Source organism: Pelophylax lessonae (assembly GCF_965119305.1).
Source record: "Pelophylax lessonae genome assembly, chromosome: 13".
Classification (NCBI taxonomy): Eukaryota; Metazoa; Chordata; class Amphibia; order Anura; family Ranidae; genus Pelophylax; species Pelophylax lessonae.
In genome coordinates this window covers 128,715,163-128,735,509 of record NC_138780.1, presented here as the reverse complement: position 1 = coordinate 128,735,509, position 20,347 = coordinate 128,715,163, and the positions used below count along the sequence as shown (strand labels likewise).

The 20,347-nt window shown below is 44.4% G+C and overlaps 1 protein-coding gene across 5 annotated transcripts in view; it reads right to left on the bottom strand.

Annotated features, from left to right (window-relative positions):
- The window catches only part of SIPA1L1 (signal induced proliferation associated 1 like 1), a 469,532-nt gene that overhangs the window by 301,417 nt on the left and 147,768 nt on the right, over positions 1–20,347 (bottom strand). For all 5 annotated transcript variants that reach the window (XM_082275708.1, XM_082275709.1, XM_082275712.1 and 2 more), the window contains exon 3: positions 6,975–7,105. In XM_082275708.1, coding sequence (XP_082131834.1) covers positions 6,975–7,105 — 131 coding nt within the window. The remainder of the gene's footprint in view (positions 1–6,974; positions 7,106–20,347) is intronic.

The following is a 20,347-nucleotide window of genomic DNA, read 5'->3' as shown; positions in this document are numbered from 1 at the left end:
CTGCGATCTGTCCCTGTGTCACTCAGTCACCTCCCCCCACACACGTTGGTAAGCACCAGGCATACATTAACCCCTCCCTCTCCAATAAAATTAAACCCTTCCCTGCCAGTGTCATTTTTACAGTAACAGTGCATATGTATAGCACTGATTACTGTAGTAATGTCACTGGTACCCCCAAAAGTGTAAAAAATGTCAGTCAAGGGTCCGATCTGTCCGCCGCAATGTCGCAGTCCCACATAAAAAAAAAAAAAAAAAAAAAAATCGCAGATTGCCGCCATTACTCGTTAAAAAAAAAAAAACACCAAAAATGACAGAAATCTTTCCCCTAGTTAGTAAACGCAATAACTTTTGCGCAAACCAATCAAAATACGCTTATTGTGATTTTTTTTTTTACCAAACATATGTAGCAGAAAACAAATTGGCCAAAAATGTAAAAAAAATTTTGATTTTTAAATTTTTTGGGGGGGAATTTCATGTAAAAAATTTGAAAAATATTGTTATTTTTTCAAAATGTACGCTATTTTTTTTGTTTATAGCACAAAAAGTAAAAATTGCACAGGTGATCAAATACCACCAAAAGAAAGCTCTGTTCGTGGGAAAAAAAGGACGTAAATTTAGTTTGGGTACGGCGTCGCACCACACTGTATCATAAGCCAAGTTGTGAAGAAGAATGTGACAACAACACAAGATCAAACTCTTCCTCTGTGACAGAACAGTCATCTGCCTTGTTTACATAGGCAGACGGGCGTTCTGTCATTCTCACGGGTGGCTGGCGGCCAACGGACCCGCTGAGTGGCTCCCGCTGTGTTTAATCACAACGGAAGCCACGCTCCGGCGGGGGGAGGGGGGTGTACGCGCCCTCCAGAACCCCTGCAAAAAATCATGTACCTATACGTGATTTTGCGCAGCCGGGCTGCCCTGCCACAGTATATATGTACAGTATAGTGGTTAAAAGAATGGACAGGCCTCCCATTATCCCTTGTTCCCGGGTTAGTTTTCATCTCCTCTATGAACAGCAAAACACATTAAAGTGGTTGTATAGGCAAAAAGTTATTTACCTTCATGCATTCTAAGCATGAAGGTAACAAAAACCTTCTGTGTGCAGCAGCCCCCCCCCCAATACTTACCTGAGCCCCCTCCCAATCCCACAATGTCCACAAGAGCCTTGCCTCTCCGGGGACTCGCACTTCTGGTTGGCTATTGGTTTCCGCTGCTGTCAATCACAGCCAGTTAACCAATCAGGAGATGGAGGGGGCTAGGCCAAGTTGGGGCTGTGTGTGTGAATGGACACACAGAGCAGAAGCTCAGCTTGGGTGCCCCCATTGCAAGCTGCTTGTTGTGGGGGGCACCGACAGGAGGGAGGAGCCAGGGGCGCCAGCGTGGGACCTGAGAATAGGAGGTCCGGGGCCACTCGTTGCAAAACCACTTCACAGAGCAGGTAAGTATAAGATGTTTTTTATTTTAATGATAAAAAAATGAAAGCTTAACAATCACTTTAACTGTACATTACTCCTTAGCAAGGAAAATAGAATGTGTAGATAAAAAAAACATGGCAGCAACAAAAACTACACACAATCACAAGGTTTCTGAAACCAGAATAAAAAAATAAAAAAAAACTACTGAAAATATAATTTAGATTGAGCTGGTTATATTCATAACCTATGTTCTAAAAGAAAAAAATTGAAATGTTAAGAGTTTTTCTGTTTTGGACCTCCAGGGCGTTTTCAAGGCAGCACTATCTAATTAAAAGATTTTGATGGAGAGTAAATTAAGGATTTCCTTTTAATAATCTCCAGATGTAGATATCCTCTAATAAAACTGTTCATTCCCCAAACTATAACCACCCTGCACTGACCAATCAATAAGTAGGAATTCTAAATTACCTAAATTTTACCAGTGTATTTCTAAAAGTCATGGCTGTTTATGATATTGATAGTGTGAGCAGCCCCAAAGCTCAGCCGCTGCTGTGAGAGAGCCCATGCACGGGATTTAGCGTGAGGAGAACACTAGCGCCTTTGATGCTGCAGGGTGAGCGTCCTAGCAATGGCATAGGGCAGATCTACCTATAGGAGTATTTTGGCTAGGTTGAGTGCGGGATGTAAAAAGCCTACAGCTATGGCAAATATAATAAATAACATTTTTAAAAGCTGCACAAGGTTCCTTGTGCAATTTTCTAAATAAATACATTTCTAAATAATCCTTTATGGCTACATGCAAATCAGGGGAGTACATTTAAAATAAAAGTCTGCAATAAAAAAACTAAATATATATATATATATATATATATATATATATATATATATATATATATATATACTGTAACTGTGTATGTGTGTTATATATATATATATAAATATATATACAAACTAATTTACAAATCTCATAAACATATATTTTAGTTACAATATATATAATATAGCTAACACATCCAATGTTGAAAGTGAGGCATTTTGAAATGTCATGCCAAATATTGGCTAATTTTGGATTTCATGAGCTACACATTCCAAAAAAGTTGGGACAGGTAGCAATAAGAGGCCAGAAAAGTTACATGTACATATAAGGAACAGCTGTAGGACCAATTTGCAACTTATTAGGTCAATTGGCAACATGATTGGGTATAAAAAGAGCCTCTCAGAGTGGCAGTGTCTCTCAGAAGTCAAGATGGGCAGAGGATCACCAATTCCCCCAATGCTGCAGCGAAGAATAGTGGAGCAATATCAGAAAGGAGTTTCTCAGAGAAAAATTGCAAAGAGTTTGAAGTTATCATTTACAGTGCATAATATCATCCAAAGATTCAGAGAATCTGGAACAATCTCTGTGCGTAAGGGTCAAGGCCGGAAAACCATACTGGATGCCCATGATCTTTGGGCCCTTAGACGGCACTGCATCACATACAGGAATGCTACTGTAACAGAAATCACAACATGGGCTCAGGAATACTTCCAGAAAACATTGTCGGCAAACACAATCCACCGTGCCATTTGCCGTTGCTGGCTAAAAAACTCTATAGGCCAAAAAAGAAGCCATGTATAAAGTACTCAAAACCCATACTTGAGTAAAAGTACAAGTGCTCAATCAAAAAGTGACTTGAGTAGAAGTGGAAGTGCTCGATCAAAAAGTGACTTGAGTAGAATTACTAAAGTATTCAACATTTTTTGTACTTGAGTAGCAAAATTTAAAAAAAAACTACTTGCAATACTTAAGTACTGAAAGTAAAAGTACCAGTAGTTTTTTAAAAAAAAATGTGCTACTCAAGTACTGAAAGTAAAAGTACTGTGTTATGTAGTTATTAAAGAAAGAAGTCAAAAGAAGTCAAAAGTACACATGACATTATACACATTTTTTTGAGCTTCATGAAACCTGCCATCTACTGTTCTGGCAGTGGTAATTTTTATAATTATATGCAATTAATATGCAGCACAAAAAAAAAATATCAGAGTAGAAGTATTGAAATCATCGAAAAAATGTAGTGAAGTAAAAGTGGAAGTAGGAGAAAAAAATTCTACTCTAGGAAAGTAAAGATACTGCCTTTCGGTACTTAACCTTCCTAGCTGTATTCCCGAGTGTGACTTGGGGTAAGATTTTAGAGCCAAAAGCGGTAACCCCGAGTCACACTCGGGATAGCGCTAGGAAGATCGCTGGATGCTGGAAGAGGTTTTACTTACCTTTTCTCCGGGATCCAGCGAAGACTGCGAGCGGTATGCGGCGGCGGAGCTCTCTCCCGATCGTCTGCAAGCCCCTGTTTCCGTCTCCGGCGACGTGACGTCCGCCGGGGGGTGGAACCGGTGGCAAATTCGAATGTAAAACACACCAAACACACTGATACCGTTCAAAATAAAAAATAATCACATTACATTGCCCCCCAGTGCCCTTTCCTGCAGTTTTACTGTACTTTTTATGTAAATATATGTATATATATATATATATATATATATATATATATATATATATATATATATATATATATATAAATATGAATATATATAATTCTTGTGAATGAGCAGCCCAAACCAACTGTATATATATATATATATATATATACACACACATACATAATATATATATATATATATATATATATATATATATATATATATATATATATATATAATGTATACAGTTGGTTTGGGCTGCTCATTCACAAGAATTACATGCAAAATAATGGTACCGCTTTCAGCACCTAAAATCCAAAAGAATCATACCGCCAGGGAGGTTAAGTACAGTAGCGAAGTAGTTCTACTTCGTTACTATACATCTCTGTCCAGAAGCACAGGCGTTTTCTCTGGGCCAAGGCTCATTTAAAATGGACTCTGGCAAAGTGGAAAACTGTTCTGTGGTCAGACGAATTAAAATTTGATATTCTTTTTGGAAAACTGGGACGCCATGTCATCTGGACTAAAGAGGACAAGGACAACCCAAGTTGTTATCAGCGCTCAGTTCAGAAGCCTGCATCTCTGATGGTATGGGGTTGCATGAGTGCGTGTGGCATGGGCAGCTTACACTTCTGGAAAGGCACCATCAATGCTGAAAGGTATATCCAAGTTCTAGAACAACATATGCTCCCATCCAGACGTCGTCTCTTTCAGGGAAGACCTTGCATTTTCCAACATGACAATGCCAGACCACATACTGCATCAATTACAACATCATGGCTGCGTAGAAGAAGGATCCGGGTACTGAAATGGCCAGCCCGCAGTCCAGATCTTTCACCCATAGAAAAGATTTGGTGCATCATAAAGAGGAAGATGCGACAAAGAAAACCTAAGACAGTTCAGCAACTAGAAGCCTGTATTAGACAAGAACGGGACAACATTCCTAAATTTGAGCAACTTGTCTCCTCAGTCCCCAGACGTTTGCAGACTGTTATAAAAAGAAGAGGGAATGCCACACAGTGGTAAACATGGCCTTGTCCCAACTTTTTTGAGATGTATTGATGCCATGAAATTTAAAATAACCTATTTTTCCATTAAAATGATACATTTTCTCAGTTTAAACATTTGATATGTCATCTATGTTGTATTCTGAATAAAATATTGAAATTTGAAACTTCCACATCATTGCATTCTGTTTTTATTCACAATTTGTACAGTGTCACAACTTTTTTGGAATCGGGTTTGTATACACACACACTTACACACATATATACATACACTATATTGCCAAAAGTATTGGGACACGCCTCCAAATCATTGGATTCAAATGTTCCAATCACCTCCATGACCACAAGTGTATAAAGCACCTAGGCATGTGGACTGCTTCTACAAACATTTGTGAAAGAATGAACAAAAGAGAAAACAGGCGCCTCTGAGTTAAGACTGCGATTTAATATGGCAAACAAGTAATAAAAACTTACATCAAGGTAAGTATAAGCAGACAAGATGGGTCCTTCCGGTGTCCATGTGGAGGCTGGGGCTTGGAGTCATCACTGTGGGTCTGTAATCATCTCCTCTCTTCCTCTTCCTGTCCAGCAGGAGATGGAGATGATTACAGACCCACAGTGATGACTCCAAGCCCCAGCCTCCACATGGACACCGGAAGGACCCATCTTGTCTGCTTATACTTACCTTGATGTAAGTTTTTATTACTTGTTTGCCATATTAAATCGCAGTCTTAACTCAGAGGCGCCTGTTTTCTCTTTTGTTTGTTGCATGTTTGGAGATCGCTTCTGCTCCCCAACAGGCTGGCCCTGAGCATTCAGACTATTTCCTTATCTCACCTTAAGACTTTATCATAGCCTTGATGTGCTATTATATGGACTATCGTTTTTATGTAGTGCTAACAGCTTGCGCCACTTGTTCCATTTCTTGTCTGTAATTTGTGAAAGAATGGGCTGCTCTCAGGAGTTCAGTGAATTCAAGCGTGGTACTAGGATAGGTTGGCATCTGTGCATCCGTGAAATTTCCTTGCTACTAAATTTTCCAACGGTCAACTGCTAGTGGTATAACAAAGTGGAAGCAACTGGAAACAGCAACTCAGCCACAAAGTAGTAGCCTAAATAAAATGATAGAGCGGGGTCAGCGGATGGTGAAGTGCACAGGTGCGCAGAAGTCACCAACTGTCTGCAGAGTCAATAGCTACAGACGTTCAAACTTCATGTGGCCTTCAGATTAGCACAACACTGCATAGAGAGCTTCATGGAATGGGTTTCCATGGCCGAGCTGCAGCATCCAAGCCTTACATCACCAAGTACAATGCAAAGCGGCGGATGCAGCGGTGTGAAGTACATCGCCACTGGACTCTAGAGCAGTGGAGTTGTGTTCTCTTGAGTAATGAATCACGCATCTCTGTCTGGCAATCCAATCAACATGTCTGGGTTTGGCGGTTGCCAGGAGAACGGTACTTGCCTGACTGCATTGTGCCAATTGGTGGAGGGGGATTATGGTGTGGGGTTGTTTTTACTGTTTGTTCAGTAAAGGGAACTCTTAAAGCATCAGCATACCAAGACATTTTAAACAATTTCATGTTCCCAACTTTCAGGAAAAATTTTAGGGATGGCCCCTTCCTTTTCCAACATGACTGCGCACCAGTGCACAAAGCAAGGTCCATAAAGACATGGATGAGCACATTTGGGGAGGAGGAATTTGACTGGCCTAAACAGAGTCCTGACCTCAACTGCCAGGCAGGCCTTCTCGTCCACATCAGTGCCTGATTTCACAAATGAACTTCTGGAAGAATGGTCAAACATTCCCATAAACACACTCCTAAACCTTGTGGACAGCCTTTCCAGAAGAGCTGAAGCTGTTGTAGCTGCACAGGATGGGCCAACTCAATATTGAACCCTACGGACTGGAATGCTATTAGAGTTCATGTGCGTGTAAAGGCAGGTGTCCCAATAATTTTAACAATATAGTGTATATATACACACACACACACACACACACACACACATTTACATGAACTCTGTTTAGTTTTTTTGTTTTTTTTTGTTCCTTTTATTAATTTAAATAATTCAGTAAGCGCACAAATACACTTACCTCACTTGTTCTAAAGATTATTCGGTAATTATACTGAGGACCATTTTCTTTTGCGTCTTCCAGTTTTTCCCTCCGAATACTTACAGCCACAGGACCGAGATTGTCATCTGAGCCAAAATAGTTCCAGTGCTCTAAAAAACAAGGGAAGAATATCAGCACCACTACAAACAAAACAAAAGTTTAAGCAGCTTAATGTATACGTCTAAATCATGCAATCATTCCTTTAACCAAGGTCCAACAGTTAGGCCGGCCATACATGGTGCAAATTTCTTTCCAGCAACATGAAGGAAATTTGCATGATTCCCACATCAACACAGACAGTGCTGACAGGGGAATCCCTCCTACCGAGCAATTGTTTGCACCCGGCGGGGGAAGACAATAATTATCTCTTTTGCGATAGTCGCAAGATAATCCAGCAGTTCGATCAATCAATTTGGTGGATTCAGCGTGCCCATTAACCGTTCGAGTGGATTCAGCGTGCCCATTAACAGTTCGAATCTCAAACCATGTAGGGCCAGCCTTAGAATCTCACAACAAGCACGGAGCTGGACACTTCAGTACACACTTCCTTCTTTGTTGCGCTTTGTATCACTTTTATTTGGTGCACACAGAACCCTATTTTGTTCTGCTTTGCATTCAGCACATTGGATAAAAAAAAAAGGTTTTGATAGGAATTATACTTTAACCACTTGCCTACAGTGCACTTTCACCCCCTTCCTGCCCAGACCGATTTTCAGCTTTCAGCGCTCTCACACTTTGACTGAGAATTACTCAGTCATGCAACACTGTACCCATACAAAAATTGTGTCCTTTTTTTCACACAAATAGAGCTTTCTTTTGATGGTATTTGATCAATACTGGGTTTTTTATTTTTTGTGCTATAAATAAAAAAAGACTGAAAATATCGTGAAAAAACACATTTTTCTTTGTTTCTGTCATAAAATTTTGCAAATTAGTCATTTTTCTTCACAAATTTTGGCCAAAATTTATACTGCTACTTATCTTTGGTAAAAATAACCTAAGTAAGTGTATATTATTTGGTCTTTGTGAAAGTTATAGAGTCCACAAGCTATGGTGCGAATCATTGAAAATTGATCACACTTGCTCACACCTGATGTACTAAAGGCCTATCTCATATCTTGAGACACTAAAAAGTCAGGAAAGTACAAATACCCCCCAAATTACCCCTTTTTGGAAAGTAGAAATTCCAAGGTATTTAATAAGGGGCATGGTGAGTTTTTTGAAGTTGTCATTTTTTCCCACAACTCTTTGCAAAATGAAGATTTTTTTTTTTTTTTTTTTTTTTTTACAAATTGCCATATTAACAGGTTATTTCTCTCACACAGCACATGTATACTTGCAACTACACCCCAAAACACATTCTACTACTCCTCCTGAGTATGGCGATACCACATGTGTGAGACTTTTTCACAGCCTGGCCACATACAGAGGCCTAACATTCAAGTAGCCCCGTCCGGCATTCTAGGAGCACAAATTACACACATAATTTCCTGACAACCTATCACACTTTTGAAGGCCCTGGAGCACCAGGACAATGGAAACCCCCATAAAATGACCCCATTTTGGAAAGCAAACAGCCCAACGTATAATTTTTGAGGCATATTGAGTCTTTTGAATATGTCATTTTTTTCCACAAGTTTTTGGAAAATGTGGAAAGAAAATGAAAACACATTTTTTTTTTACACAAAGCTGTCCATTTATGCAATATTTCTAACACATAGCATGTACATAGCAAAAATTGCACCCCAAAATACATTCTGCTATTCCTCCTGAGTATGGCGATACCACATGTGTAACACTTTTTCACAGCCTGGCCACACACATAGGCCTAACATCCAAGTAGCGCTTTACACAAAGTTGTCCATTTATCCACTTTAAGACTGGGCCTATTTTTGACACTTGGTGTTTACAAGCTAAAATCATTTTTTTTGCTAGAAAATTACTTGGAACCCCCAAACATTATATATTTTTTTTAGCAGAGACCCTAGAGAATAAAATGGAGATCGTTGCAATATTTTTTATCACACCATATTTGCGCAGCAGTCTTCCAGATGCGATTTTTTTGAAAAAAATTCACTTTTTTGAACTAAAAAATAAGAAAACAGTAAATTTAGCACAATTTTTTTCCATAATGTGAAAGATAATGTTACGCCAAGTAATTAGATACCCAACATGTCATGCTTTAAAATTGCGCATGCTCACAAAATGGCGCCAAACATTGGTACTTAAAAATCCCCATAGGCAACATTTTAAAAATTTCTGCAGGTTACCAGCTTAGAGTTACAGAGGAGGTCTAGGGCTCAAATTATTGCTCTCGCTCTAACGATCGCAGCGATACCTCACATGTATGGTTTGAACACCGTTTACATATGTGGGCGGGACTTGCGTATGCGTTTGCTTCTGCGCGCGAGCTAACGGGGACAGGGCGCTTTAATTTTTTATTTTTTCCCTATTTATTTTATTTATTATTTTTTTATTTTTACACAGTTTAAAAAAAAAAAATGTTTTGATCATTTTTATTCCTATTACAAGGAATGTAAACATCCCTTGTAATAGAAATAGGCATGACAGGTCCTCTTTATTGTGAGATCTGGGGTCAAAAAGACCTCACACCTCACAACTACACTAAAAAAGAAAAGAAAAAAAAAATTGTTGAAAGAGGAAAAAAAAGAAAAAAGAAAAAAAAAAAAAAAAGCGGCCCTTTAAATCGGTTGCTAGGCAACGTCTTTTGACGTAGCTCCGGTCCTCCAAGACCATAGAGTTGAGTGAGGGCCATCTTGCCCTCACTCGACTTCCTGTCTCTGAGGATCCGGGACCGGATAGTTTTCCCCGCTGCCGGGGGGGTCCGGTAAGCTGGGAAAACATCTGGGACGCGGCAGGAGGGGGGGGGCACCTCTTCCCCTGCACCGTAAGGGTAATTCCGCGGCGAATCCGCCACTGGGACCACCCTTATCTGAAAGCCGACCGCCCGCCGTTTCAAAAAATACCGGGGTTATGGGGGCGATCTGCTGCCATAACCCCAGTATTTAGCTTTTAATGGCCGACGCATATAGTCGTTAGGCGGTCAGTAAGTGATTGCATGCATATGGCAAACAGGTGACGATGACTGATGGGGTGACAGGTGACAATGACTGATGGGGTGACAGGTGACAATGACTGATGGGGTGACAGGTGACGATGACTGATGGGGTGACAGGTGACGATGACTGATGGGGTGACAGGTGACGATGACTGATGAGGTGACAGGTGACGATGATTGATGAGGTGACAAGTGACGATGATTGATGGGGTGACAGATGACAATCACTGACGGGGTGACATGTGACGATGACTGATGGGGTGACAGACGATGACTGATGGGGTGACAGACGACGATGACTGATGGGGTGACAGGTGACGATGACTGATGGGGTGACAGGTGACGGTGATTGATGGGGTGACAGGTGACGGGCGATGGTCACTGATGGGTGACAGGTGACGGGCGATGGTGCACGGCGGTACTGATGGCAGTCTCTGGTGACCGGTGAATTTTAGGCTACGTTCACATGTGAGCGTAGCGATCGCGGGCAGAATCACTGCGATTCTGCCCGTGATCCAGAAATCATTGCAAATTGCTGGACGCTTGTGCGTTGCCCGTGATTTGCAATAGCACCCCAAACGCTGTGCGATGTTGCTGCGATTTCCGCCTGCCGAATCGCGGTAACGTCACGCAAACAACGCATGACGCCCCAAAGAAGCTCTTGTACCTTTTTTGGGCGTCATGCGATGTTTGCGCGATGTTACCGCGATTCGGCAGGCGGAAATGGTGGCAACATCGCACAGCGTTTGGGGTGCTATTGCAAAAAACGGGCAACGCACAGGCGTCCCGCAATTTGCAATGATTTCCGGATTGCGGGCAGAATCGCGGTGATTCTGCCCGCGATCGCTGCGCTCACATGTGAACGTTATGGGTGTCAATTTCTGGGCACTGATGAGGTGACTGTTGGGTGACAGGTGACATTGGGGGGGGCTGAGGACTGTGTGGGGGGACCTTTATTAGTGTGATTTTACTTTTGCAGGTACACAGAGCAGTAACGCACTATTTCTAGCTCTTCTCCCCTCATACTGGAAACAGTGTGTGAGGGGAGAAGAGCTAGTAACAGTAAGTTACTGCTCTTTGTTTACATTTTGTGATCGGCTGTGAATGGATTCACAGCCGATCACATAGTAAACAGTCACTGTCAGTGACTGTTTACTACTGCCGGTGACAGCTGTGTTCCTACGGAACACAGTGCCACCGACATGACCGCGCTGCGCGCTCCCAATCGCGCATGCGCGGTCATCTCCCGGCCGCCTCCATTGTGATCGGCTGTGTCATTGGAACACAGCCGATCACGTGGGAAACAGCCACGCCCAGTGGCTGTTTCCCCCCTGCCGGTGACGGGGGGTGTCCCGGGGACACCCCGACACCGGCAGTGCACGGCGGCGCGCCCGCGATCGCGCGCCTGCCGTGCATTTCCTGGGTCACGTCATATGACGTCCGCCCAGGATAATAGCCGCACTGTCCCGCCGTCATATGACGGCGGGCGGGCGGTAAGTGGTTAAAGCTCACTTCGTTCCTAAATCGGATTGGTTACTGTAGGACATAATATATCACTAGTTTTTGTATTAGAATACCAAATAAAAGGTTGACTATTAAATGAAAGACATGTCGTTTTTACCAGCTCTAATGCTCCTAAACACAGCCGAGTATTATTGAACCAGGAACCCAAAAAACTCGGCTTCCTTGAACAAATAGGAAATTACCCTTCTCTGCGTCATTTGTCAGTCATGAATAGGCAATGTGGAGGTGGGCATAAATAGATCAGAGATTCCAGTTGTTTAAAGTGATCTTAAAGTGACTGTAAAGGCAGAAGGTTTTTTTATCTTAATGCATTCTATGCATTAAGATAAAAAGCCGACTGTGTGCAGCAGCCTCCCTAGCACCCCCTAATACTTACCTGAGGTCCCTCTAGATCAGGGGTGTCAAACTCAAATTCATCGGGGGGCCGCATCAGCAGTATAGTTGCCCTCAAGGGGCCGGTGGTATCTGTAGTTTTGGCGTACGCTGGGTACGGAGAGCGGGGTTCAGGAGTGCGCTGCGCATGGAGTGCAGGGTCGCGTGCAGAGTTGCGTACGGAGTGCAAGGTTGCGTGCAGAGTTTTGGCGTGCGCTGGGTACGGAGTGCGGGGTTCAGGAGTGCGCTGCATATGGAGTGCGGGTTCAGGAGTGCCCTGCATATGGAGTGCGGGTTCAGGCGTGCGGGGTTGCCTGCGGTGTTTTGGCGTGCGCTGGGTACGGAGTGCGGGGTTCAGGAGTGTGCTGCATATGGAGTGCGGGTTCAGGAGTGCGCTGCGCATGGAGTGCGGGGTTGCGTGCGGAGTTTTGGCGTGCGCTGGGTACGGAGTGCGGGTTCAGGAGTGCGCTGCGCATGGAGTGTGGGGTTGCGTGCAGAGTTTTGGCGTGTGCTGGGTACGGAGTGCGGGGTTCAGGAGTGCGCTGCATATGGAGTGCGGGTTCAGGAGTGCGCTGCATATGGAGTGCGGGTTCAGGCGTGCGGAGTTGCCTGCGGTGTTTTGGCGTGAGCTGGGCACGGAGTGCGGGGTTCAGGAGTGTGCTGCATATGGAGTGTGGGTTCAGGAGTGCGCTGCGCCTGGAGTGCGGGGTTGCGTGCGGAGTTTTGGCGTGCGCTGGGTACGGAGTTCGGGGTTCAGGAGTGCGTGCGAGGTTTTGGCTGTCCGGGGCTCAGGAGTGCGCTCTGCTCCCATCCTCCCACCTGCCTCCACAGCCCTCACCACCCCACCCCCCCCAAAAAAAAACCCCAAAAATCTCTCTCACATCTGTGCATTATCCTACCTTCCTATCTGTCCCTGCTCTGGTACAAGCCCTGCCTTTGTATTGGGCAAAAAGCCCGCTCTCAGGGTGCAGCAAAAAAAAGGCACTGACAATAATAGCCGGCGCCGCTAGAGGGACTGAGGAGAGAGAGCAGGAGATTGGCCGGCCGGTCTCCAAGGAGACACCTCACGCTCCCTCTGTCCTAGCGGCGCCGGCAGATTGAGCTGTGCGCATGCCCGGCCGGCCGGCCGCGCATGCGCACCAACACAGCGGCGCCGCCAGGAGAGGAAGCGTGAGGTGTCTCCTTGGAGACCGGCCGGAGGATGTATTTTTTGCATGACCGTGACACAGAGGTGGCAGGCAGCCGCGGGCCGCATGAAAAGGCCTGGCGGGCCGGATTCGGCCCGCGGGCCTTGTGTTTGCCACCCGTGCTCTAGATACAGCAAAGTTGCAGAAGTGTCTCAGCTGCCCATGACTCCCCTCATTGGCTGAGACAGCAGCGGAGACATTGGCTCCCACTGCTGTCAAAGTCAGTCAGCAAATGAGGGGAGAAAGGGGGCCAGGCTGGGCTGTGGCTGAATGGACGCAGGGAGCTGTGACTCGGCTCGGGTGCCCCCAAAGCAAGCTGCTTGCTGTGGGGGCAGTAAACAGGAGTGAGGGGGTCAGGACCACCGAAGAGGGACCCGATAAGAGGATGATCTGGGCTGCTCTGTGCAAAACCACTACACAGAGCAGGTTAAGTATAACATGTTTGTTATTTTTAACTAAAAAAAATGAGACTTTAGAATCACTTTAACTGAAGGTGGTTACAGGCAAAATGTTTTGGATGTCTGGCTTAAACGAATATCCAAATAAAAAAAAAACAATATTTTACTTTCTGCTCTTAATGCCAGTTCACACCACATGCAGTTCAGTTTGTTTTCTTTCTGCATCAAAAATTTCTGAAAAGTAGGTTATATGGTTTTCAATGGCATAGTTCACATCAGTAAAAAAAAAAAAAAGTAGAACATGCTGCACTCTTCCTGCACTGGACTGTACTGGAACGCTGTAAAACACATCAAAAATGCACTTGCACACACATTTCCTTATTTAAGGTTAAGAAAAAAAGGGAGAAAAATGCATTGGACGGCATCAAAAACGTGCATGCAGAAAAGCATCTGGAACACATCCAAACTGCGTTTCTATGGTGTGAACTGACTCTAAGACAAATCCAATAAAAAAATGAAAAAAATCTGTCTTCATCAATTTAGGCCAATATGTATTCTGCTACATATTTTTGTTTTAAAAATCCCAATAAGCGTATATTGATTGGTTTGCACAAATGTTATAGTGTCTACAAACTTACTAGTAATGGCGGCGATCAGCAACTTATAGCGGGACTGCAATATTGAGGACACCTGACACTTTTTAGGGGACCAGTGACATTATTACAGTAATCAGTACTAAATATATGCACTGTCACTGTACTAATGACACTGGCAGAGAAGGGGTTAACACTAGGGGCGATCAAAGGGTTAACTGCTCCACAGGCCCAATACGTCTTCGATCGACTCATTATACAAACACAATTACCCCCACTCCTCCATAAATTGGAAGCAGACCTCCGATGGGCCCTTCATAATTTATCCTGGCTAGGTAGACTCCATACAGTTAAAATTACGCTATTACCGAGAATTCTTTATTTTTTTTTAGGTCCCTGCCTATACCAGTACCCAGTTCGATTCTTGATCGATTTCAGGCAAAGGTGAGAAGATATATTTGGAGCAATAAGGAACACCACATTTTAAGAAAATTCTACTTTATCCTAAGACTCAGGGTGGGCTGGGGTTGCCTGACCTGTTTAGATACTAGGGATTGGCCAATAAACTGTCCAATAAACTGTACCTTCCAAAGGGATGCACCAACTTGTTCCCCTGAACCACTTATGTCACTTCCAGAGGGGTCTCATGGCCCAAGCCCCAAAACGCAGACTTCATGTACCGCAAAGCTGCTTGGCCTCTTCGGGAGCATTGGTTCCCCCCTGCATGATCGGCTCATTGCCCATGACGATTCGAATCGCTCTTTTACACCAAGTTTAGGAGCAACACTGCCAGGCGTTTCCTTTGACAGTGTCACCACTCGCTTCCCCAACTCAGATTTTTTTTTAACACAGCTAAATGTGGGGCGGGTTTAAGTATCTACTCCTCACACGTTGAAGGCTGAAACAAGCGTGTCGCTATCAACCGTTTCACGCAAATGGCTCAAAGTACACACGTTCGTTTCGACCTAACCCGTGCAGCCAAACAACCCTGAAAGCACAATGAAAGTCCTCACTAAACAAACCTTGGCTTCAGTCTAGTGATCGACCGATATTTTTTTAATGCCGATACCGATATTTTGGTCATCGGATATCGGTATCGGCCAATATCTGCCAATTTTTTTTTTCTAAAAAGGTACTCTTGTGGAGGGATCTGGGGGTCTAAAAGACCTCAAACCCCTCCTCGGCACCGAAAAGCATTCAAAATGCCAAGTTTGGCTGTTTTGAATGCTGTCAGTTTTTTTAATTCGGCGCTGAGTACCCGGAAGGGATGTCATGACATCACTTCCGGGTTTTTTACATGGAGGCGCAGTACACCGGGTCTTCTCTTCGGCAGCTGTGGAGGTAGGATGCCCGGGTCTACCAGTGGGACATGAGACCGGGGCAAGCCATGGAAGGCGGTGTGAGGGGGGGGGGGGGGGGACATCCCCTCCCGCTCCTTGTAATGTCAGCCACATTGGTTGTCATTACAAGTCAGCCTACTGTTGGCTATGGACACAGATACCGGGGTGATGCCTCTAGCTGTAGGCATAACCCCAGTACAAGCACTTTCCCTAAATATCGGCAATATTGGTAAATCCAAAGGCCGATTCTGACATACCGGGGAAAGTGCATATCGGCCCCCGATATATCGGTGTTGCCGATAATCGGTCGATCCCTACTTCTGTCTATTCCTTGATGTTACATAAAAATTAAATTGAGATGCCGGTTACTGATTGCACACTGGAAGGTATAACCTCTCTACCTAAAACCCAACCTGCAGTACTAAAAACACTACAACTCAGCACAAAACAAACCCGATTCTAACTGAAAACTGAATCCAATATAAGAATGCATCAGTTACACTCCACACTGTAGTCTATCATTGAAAAACTTAGTTACACAACAAAAATGGGACAAAAGATACTACAAAAACATCTTAACCACTTACCCACCAGGCCTATTTTTGACACTTTTTGTTTACAAGTTAAAATCCGTATTTTTTGCTAGAAAATTACTTTGAAAATTTTTGTCATGCGGTATTTGCGCAGCGGTCTTTAAAACTCCATTTTTTTGGGAAAAATTATGAAAAATCACATTTCACTGCATTTAAAAAAAACTAAACAGTTAAGTTAGCCCATATTTTTTTATATATTGTGAAAGATGTCACGCCGAGTAAATAGATACCCAACATGTTATGGTTTAAAATTGCGCACACCCCTGGAATGGCGACAAACTACGGTCAATAGAAATCTCAATAGACGACGCTTTACATTTTTTTTTTAACGGTTACTAGTTTAAAGTTAGAGTGTAGCTCTTTTTTTTTTTTAATTATTGCTCATGCTCTGGCGATCGCAGCGATACCTTACATGTGTGATTTGAACAGTGATTTAAATCGCGGCTCGACTTCCATATACGTTTTCTTTCGTGCGCGAGCTAACGGCAACGGGGGCGGCTAAAATGTATTTATTTTTTTCAAATTTATTTTATTTTTATTTTTTTAACTTTAACACAGGTTTTTAAAAAAAAAAAAAAAAAATCTGATCACTTTTATTGCCGTCACAAGCAATGTAAACATCCCTTGTGACAGCAATATGCAGTGACAGGTACTCTTTATGGAGAGATTGGGGGTCTAAAAGACCCTAGACCTCTCCACTACACTTCCATATATTCAAAACGCTGAAAACTGCATTTTTGAATACATTTGTTTTTTTAAATCTGCTGCCTTTAGCAGCAGAGTAACCCGGAAGTGACGTCATGGACGCCGCTTCTGGCTTTGATCGGGACTCCATCCAGCCGGCGGAAGTGCCGGCTGGGTGCTCGGGACTCCCGGTGGGACGGGAGATCCGGGCACAGCCGCAGAAGGCGGCGGCAGGGGGGGGGGAACGTCCCCTCCCGCTCGCCGGGGTAACAATCGAGCGGCTCCCGATGCTTTCATTAAGATGGTCTCAGGGCAACCTTTTTCCAAGAATTATTGTTTGAGGAGTGAGCCATTATGGAGATAAGCTTGAGTCTGGGTGCAATTGGGTTTGAGGTGGCAGTATTGGCTCTTAGGTATGTTCTGGATCCATCGCGGATGGTGACAGCTGTTGAAATGTAAGTAGGCGTTTCCGGCGGTGGGTTTAACATAATTCTGAGCACTGATTGTATTGTCGTGATGGTACAGTTCCTAGACTTGGAAAAAGGTTGCCCTGAGACCAGCTTAACTATGTAACTATGTACAGAGCTCAGAGTTCAAGATTACACTATGTACAGAAGTGGTTAAGGTAAAAAATATTCTGCTTTTAGAACCACTTTAAGAAATTAATAGTTTTGCAGTTCTGCAGGTTTGTAAACCAAAAACTTGCAACATTCCCTATGAATGGGGGAGGACTAGACAACTAACACACCAAAGAATATTGCCACCTGAGCTTCATTAGAAAACATCTCTTAATTTGCAATGATGGCATTCTATATGAAGGATTTTGCTCAGTATATTTGAAAGACTGGAAAAGAAGCTCAGGCTGTAGCTGGTAATTAAGCTTCTGTAATCCTATTCTTCTAGATATACTGCTGGCAAGACTGCATAGCAACAAGATGATTAAATATTAGATGTTACTATATATACATATATTGCTATCATGTGAAATTCTCTCATACAAACTATAACTAAAAAACTGTATTACCTAAAATGTGTTTCTTTCTCTCTATTTGTACTGCTTTTATAAAAAGCTAAATGAACCTATGGAATTTTCTTAGTAGTTAAGGGTACATTAAGAAATACAGGACTAATATGGGGCTACATTACTATATTGATCACTGGTATAGGAAGGAATACCCAACATTTTTGTATTTAGAATTTAAATACACTGCTGAAAAAAGTTACACTTTTTAATCAGAGTACAGCATCAAGTCAATTAAACTCCTGGGGGGCGTGTCCAAGATGGCCCCTGGAGCAGTAGCACTGTAAGGGAGCTCCGTCCAACCGCCTGGATTTTCCACCCGTTTCCCTGCAGAACCTACCCTGCTTTGTCCTGCTGCCGGCTCACTCATCATCCGAGCTCCGAATGACTAGGGGTCGCCAGTCCTCCATCGCCCTTAAGCCCGCAAATTCTACCCACGCTGATCAGGGGGCTGGGCCTTCTTTCTCTGTGGCCTCCCAACATGGCCACCCAGACCGAGGACGCGGAGCCCGCGCTATTGGAGCAGGCGAACTTTGCAGCCCTCATGCATGCTATTACTACTTGCCAAACCACCCTCATGGGTAAAATCGATACCCTTCAGCTCGATGTCGGCCTTATTAGGAAGGATATGGATCGCTTACGCACCCGCCTCTCTGAAGCCGAACGCCGTGTTGGAGACGAGGACGTCTTGCGGGACCACACCGCCACGCTTCATACCCTGAAGATTAGGGTGAAGGCTCTGGAGTCGCGGGCGGAGGATGCGGAGAATAAGAACAGGAGGAACAATCTCCGCATTGTCGGTCTGCCTGAGGGGCGGAAGGAGCTGACCCTGCGACCTTCACGGAACACTTGCTACGCTCCCTTCTGCCGCAGGCTTCCTTCTCGCCCTTCTTTGTGGTTGAGCGGGCACACAGGATGCCGGCTGCCCGCCAGGCACCTTCATTTTTCGCCTGCTCAATTTCCATGATCGAGACCTGGTGTTGAGGGAGGCCCGCAAGCTAGACGCCCTGCGCTTTGATGCTGCCAAGTTAATGATCTTTCCTGACTACTCAGTGGATACTCAACGGCTTCGGCACTCTTTTTACCATGTAAAGCTTAACCTTCGCAACCGACAAATTAGTTACAGTATGCTCTTCCCAGCCCATCTGAGGGTGCAGGATGGGGAGTCTGTCCGGTTTTTCACTTCCCCTGAAGATGCCTCGCAGTGGCTGGATTCCCTGCCCCGGCCCTGATCACTTAGCTGCTGACCTGCTGCTGCTGTTTCTTTCTGGCCCGCCGGGAGACTGTACCTGTGATCTGGGGCTTCTTTTGTCAGCACCTGAGGATCACCATGTCGCTGTGCAAGCTGCCCCCCCCCCCATTTTTCTCCCGGCCGGCTGTTTCCCCTAGTTGGGGGGACATCTGTCAAGTACTGTACATTCGGCTGGCGCCTGGTGCTATTCTATTTCTGCAGGGACCATGAATTCTGTTCCCTATTTCGAAAGAATGCTTCTACTAATTTTTGTAATTTTTTTTTTTTTTTTTTTGGGAACAGACTGCATTTATTTCCGTAGCGCACTGTTCACGCTTCCGTATGGCTGTTGCCATCACGGTTTTTGGGAATAAGGCCCACCCGAGTTTGGGGGGTGGTGCGGGGTGTGGGGGGGTGTTATTTGTTCTCTTCCTTTTGTACATTTTTTTTTCGTTTCTTTTTTGTTCTTATTTTATCTCAAGGCACTGGTATGCTATAGTTGAATTGTCCCGCTCTGTTGGGCCGAGTCGATATCCGGAGATTTCTGATATTTCTTGATTGGCAATGATGTTCCCTCTAACTATTATCTCATGGAATGTGAGAGGTCTCAATTCCAAACGTAAGCGCTCTCTCGTGTTTACCTATATGAAAAAATATCACCCGCATATTTGCATCCTTCAAGAAACCCACCTGGTGGGTGGTAAGATACTGGCACATAAAAAACCCTGGGTAGGTTCCCATTACCATTCTACCTACTCCGCCTACTCCAGGGGGGTCAGTATCTTGGTCCATAAATCCATCCAGTTTACTCTCCTTGATCTCCACTTGGACCAAGAGGGAAGATATGTACTCATGCATGCCCTGTGCAACGGTCTGGAGCTAGCACTTGCTGGTATCTATAACCCTCCCCCCTGCTACTATGCTCCATTTTTTTAAGCTTGCTCCCCTGCTGGCCCGATATCACACTGCACATGTCCTCCTGGCTGGAGACTTTAATATGCCCCCAGATCCTAGTTTGGATAGACTCCGTCCTGACCCTGCCTCGGATTCCCCCGTCCCAGTGGACGGACATGTTGGCTCCGACTGACGTGTGGCGCTGGAAGCATCCCTTGATGTGCCAGTTCACCTGTCATTCTGCCACCCATGCTACATACTCCCGAATAGATCTGGTCTACCTGAGCAGTCCCCTGCTCTCGCGCACTCAGGATGTTTCTATCCTATCGCGCGGCATTTCTGATCATGCCCCGGTGCTCCTCACGCTCAGGACTGACTTGGCCTCGGGCCGGTGCCTTTGGCGGCTATCTCGGTTCTGGGTTGCGGACGAGCGTGT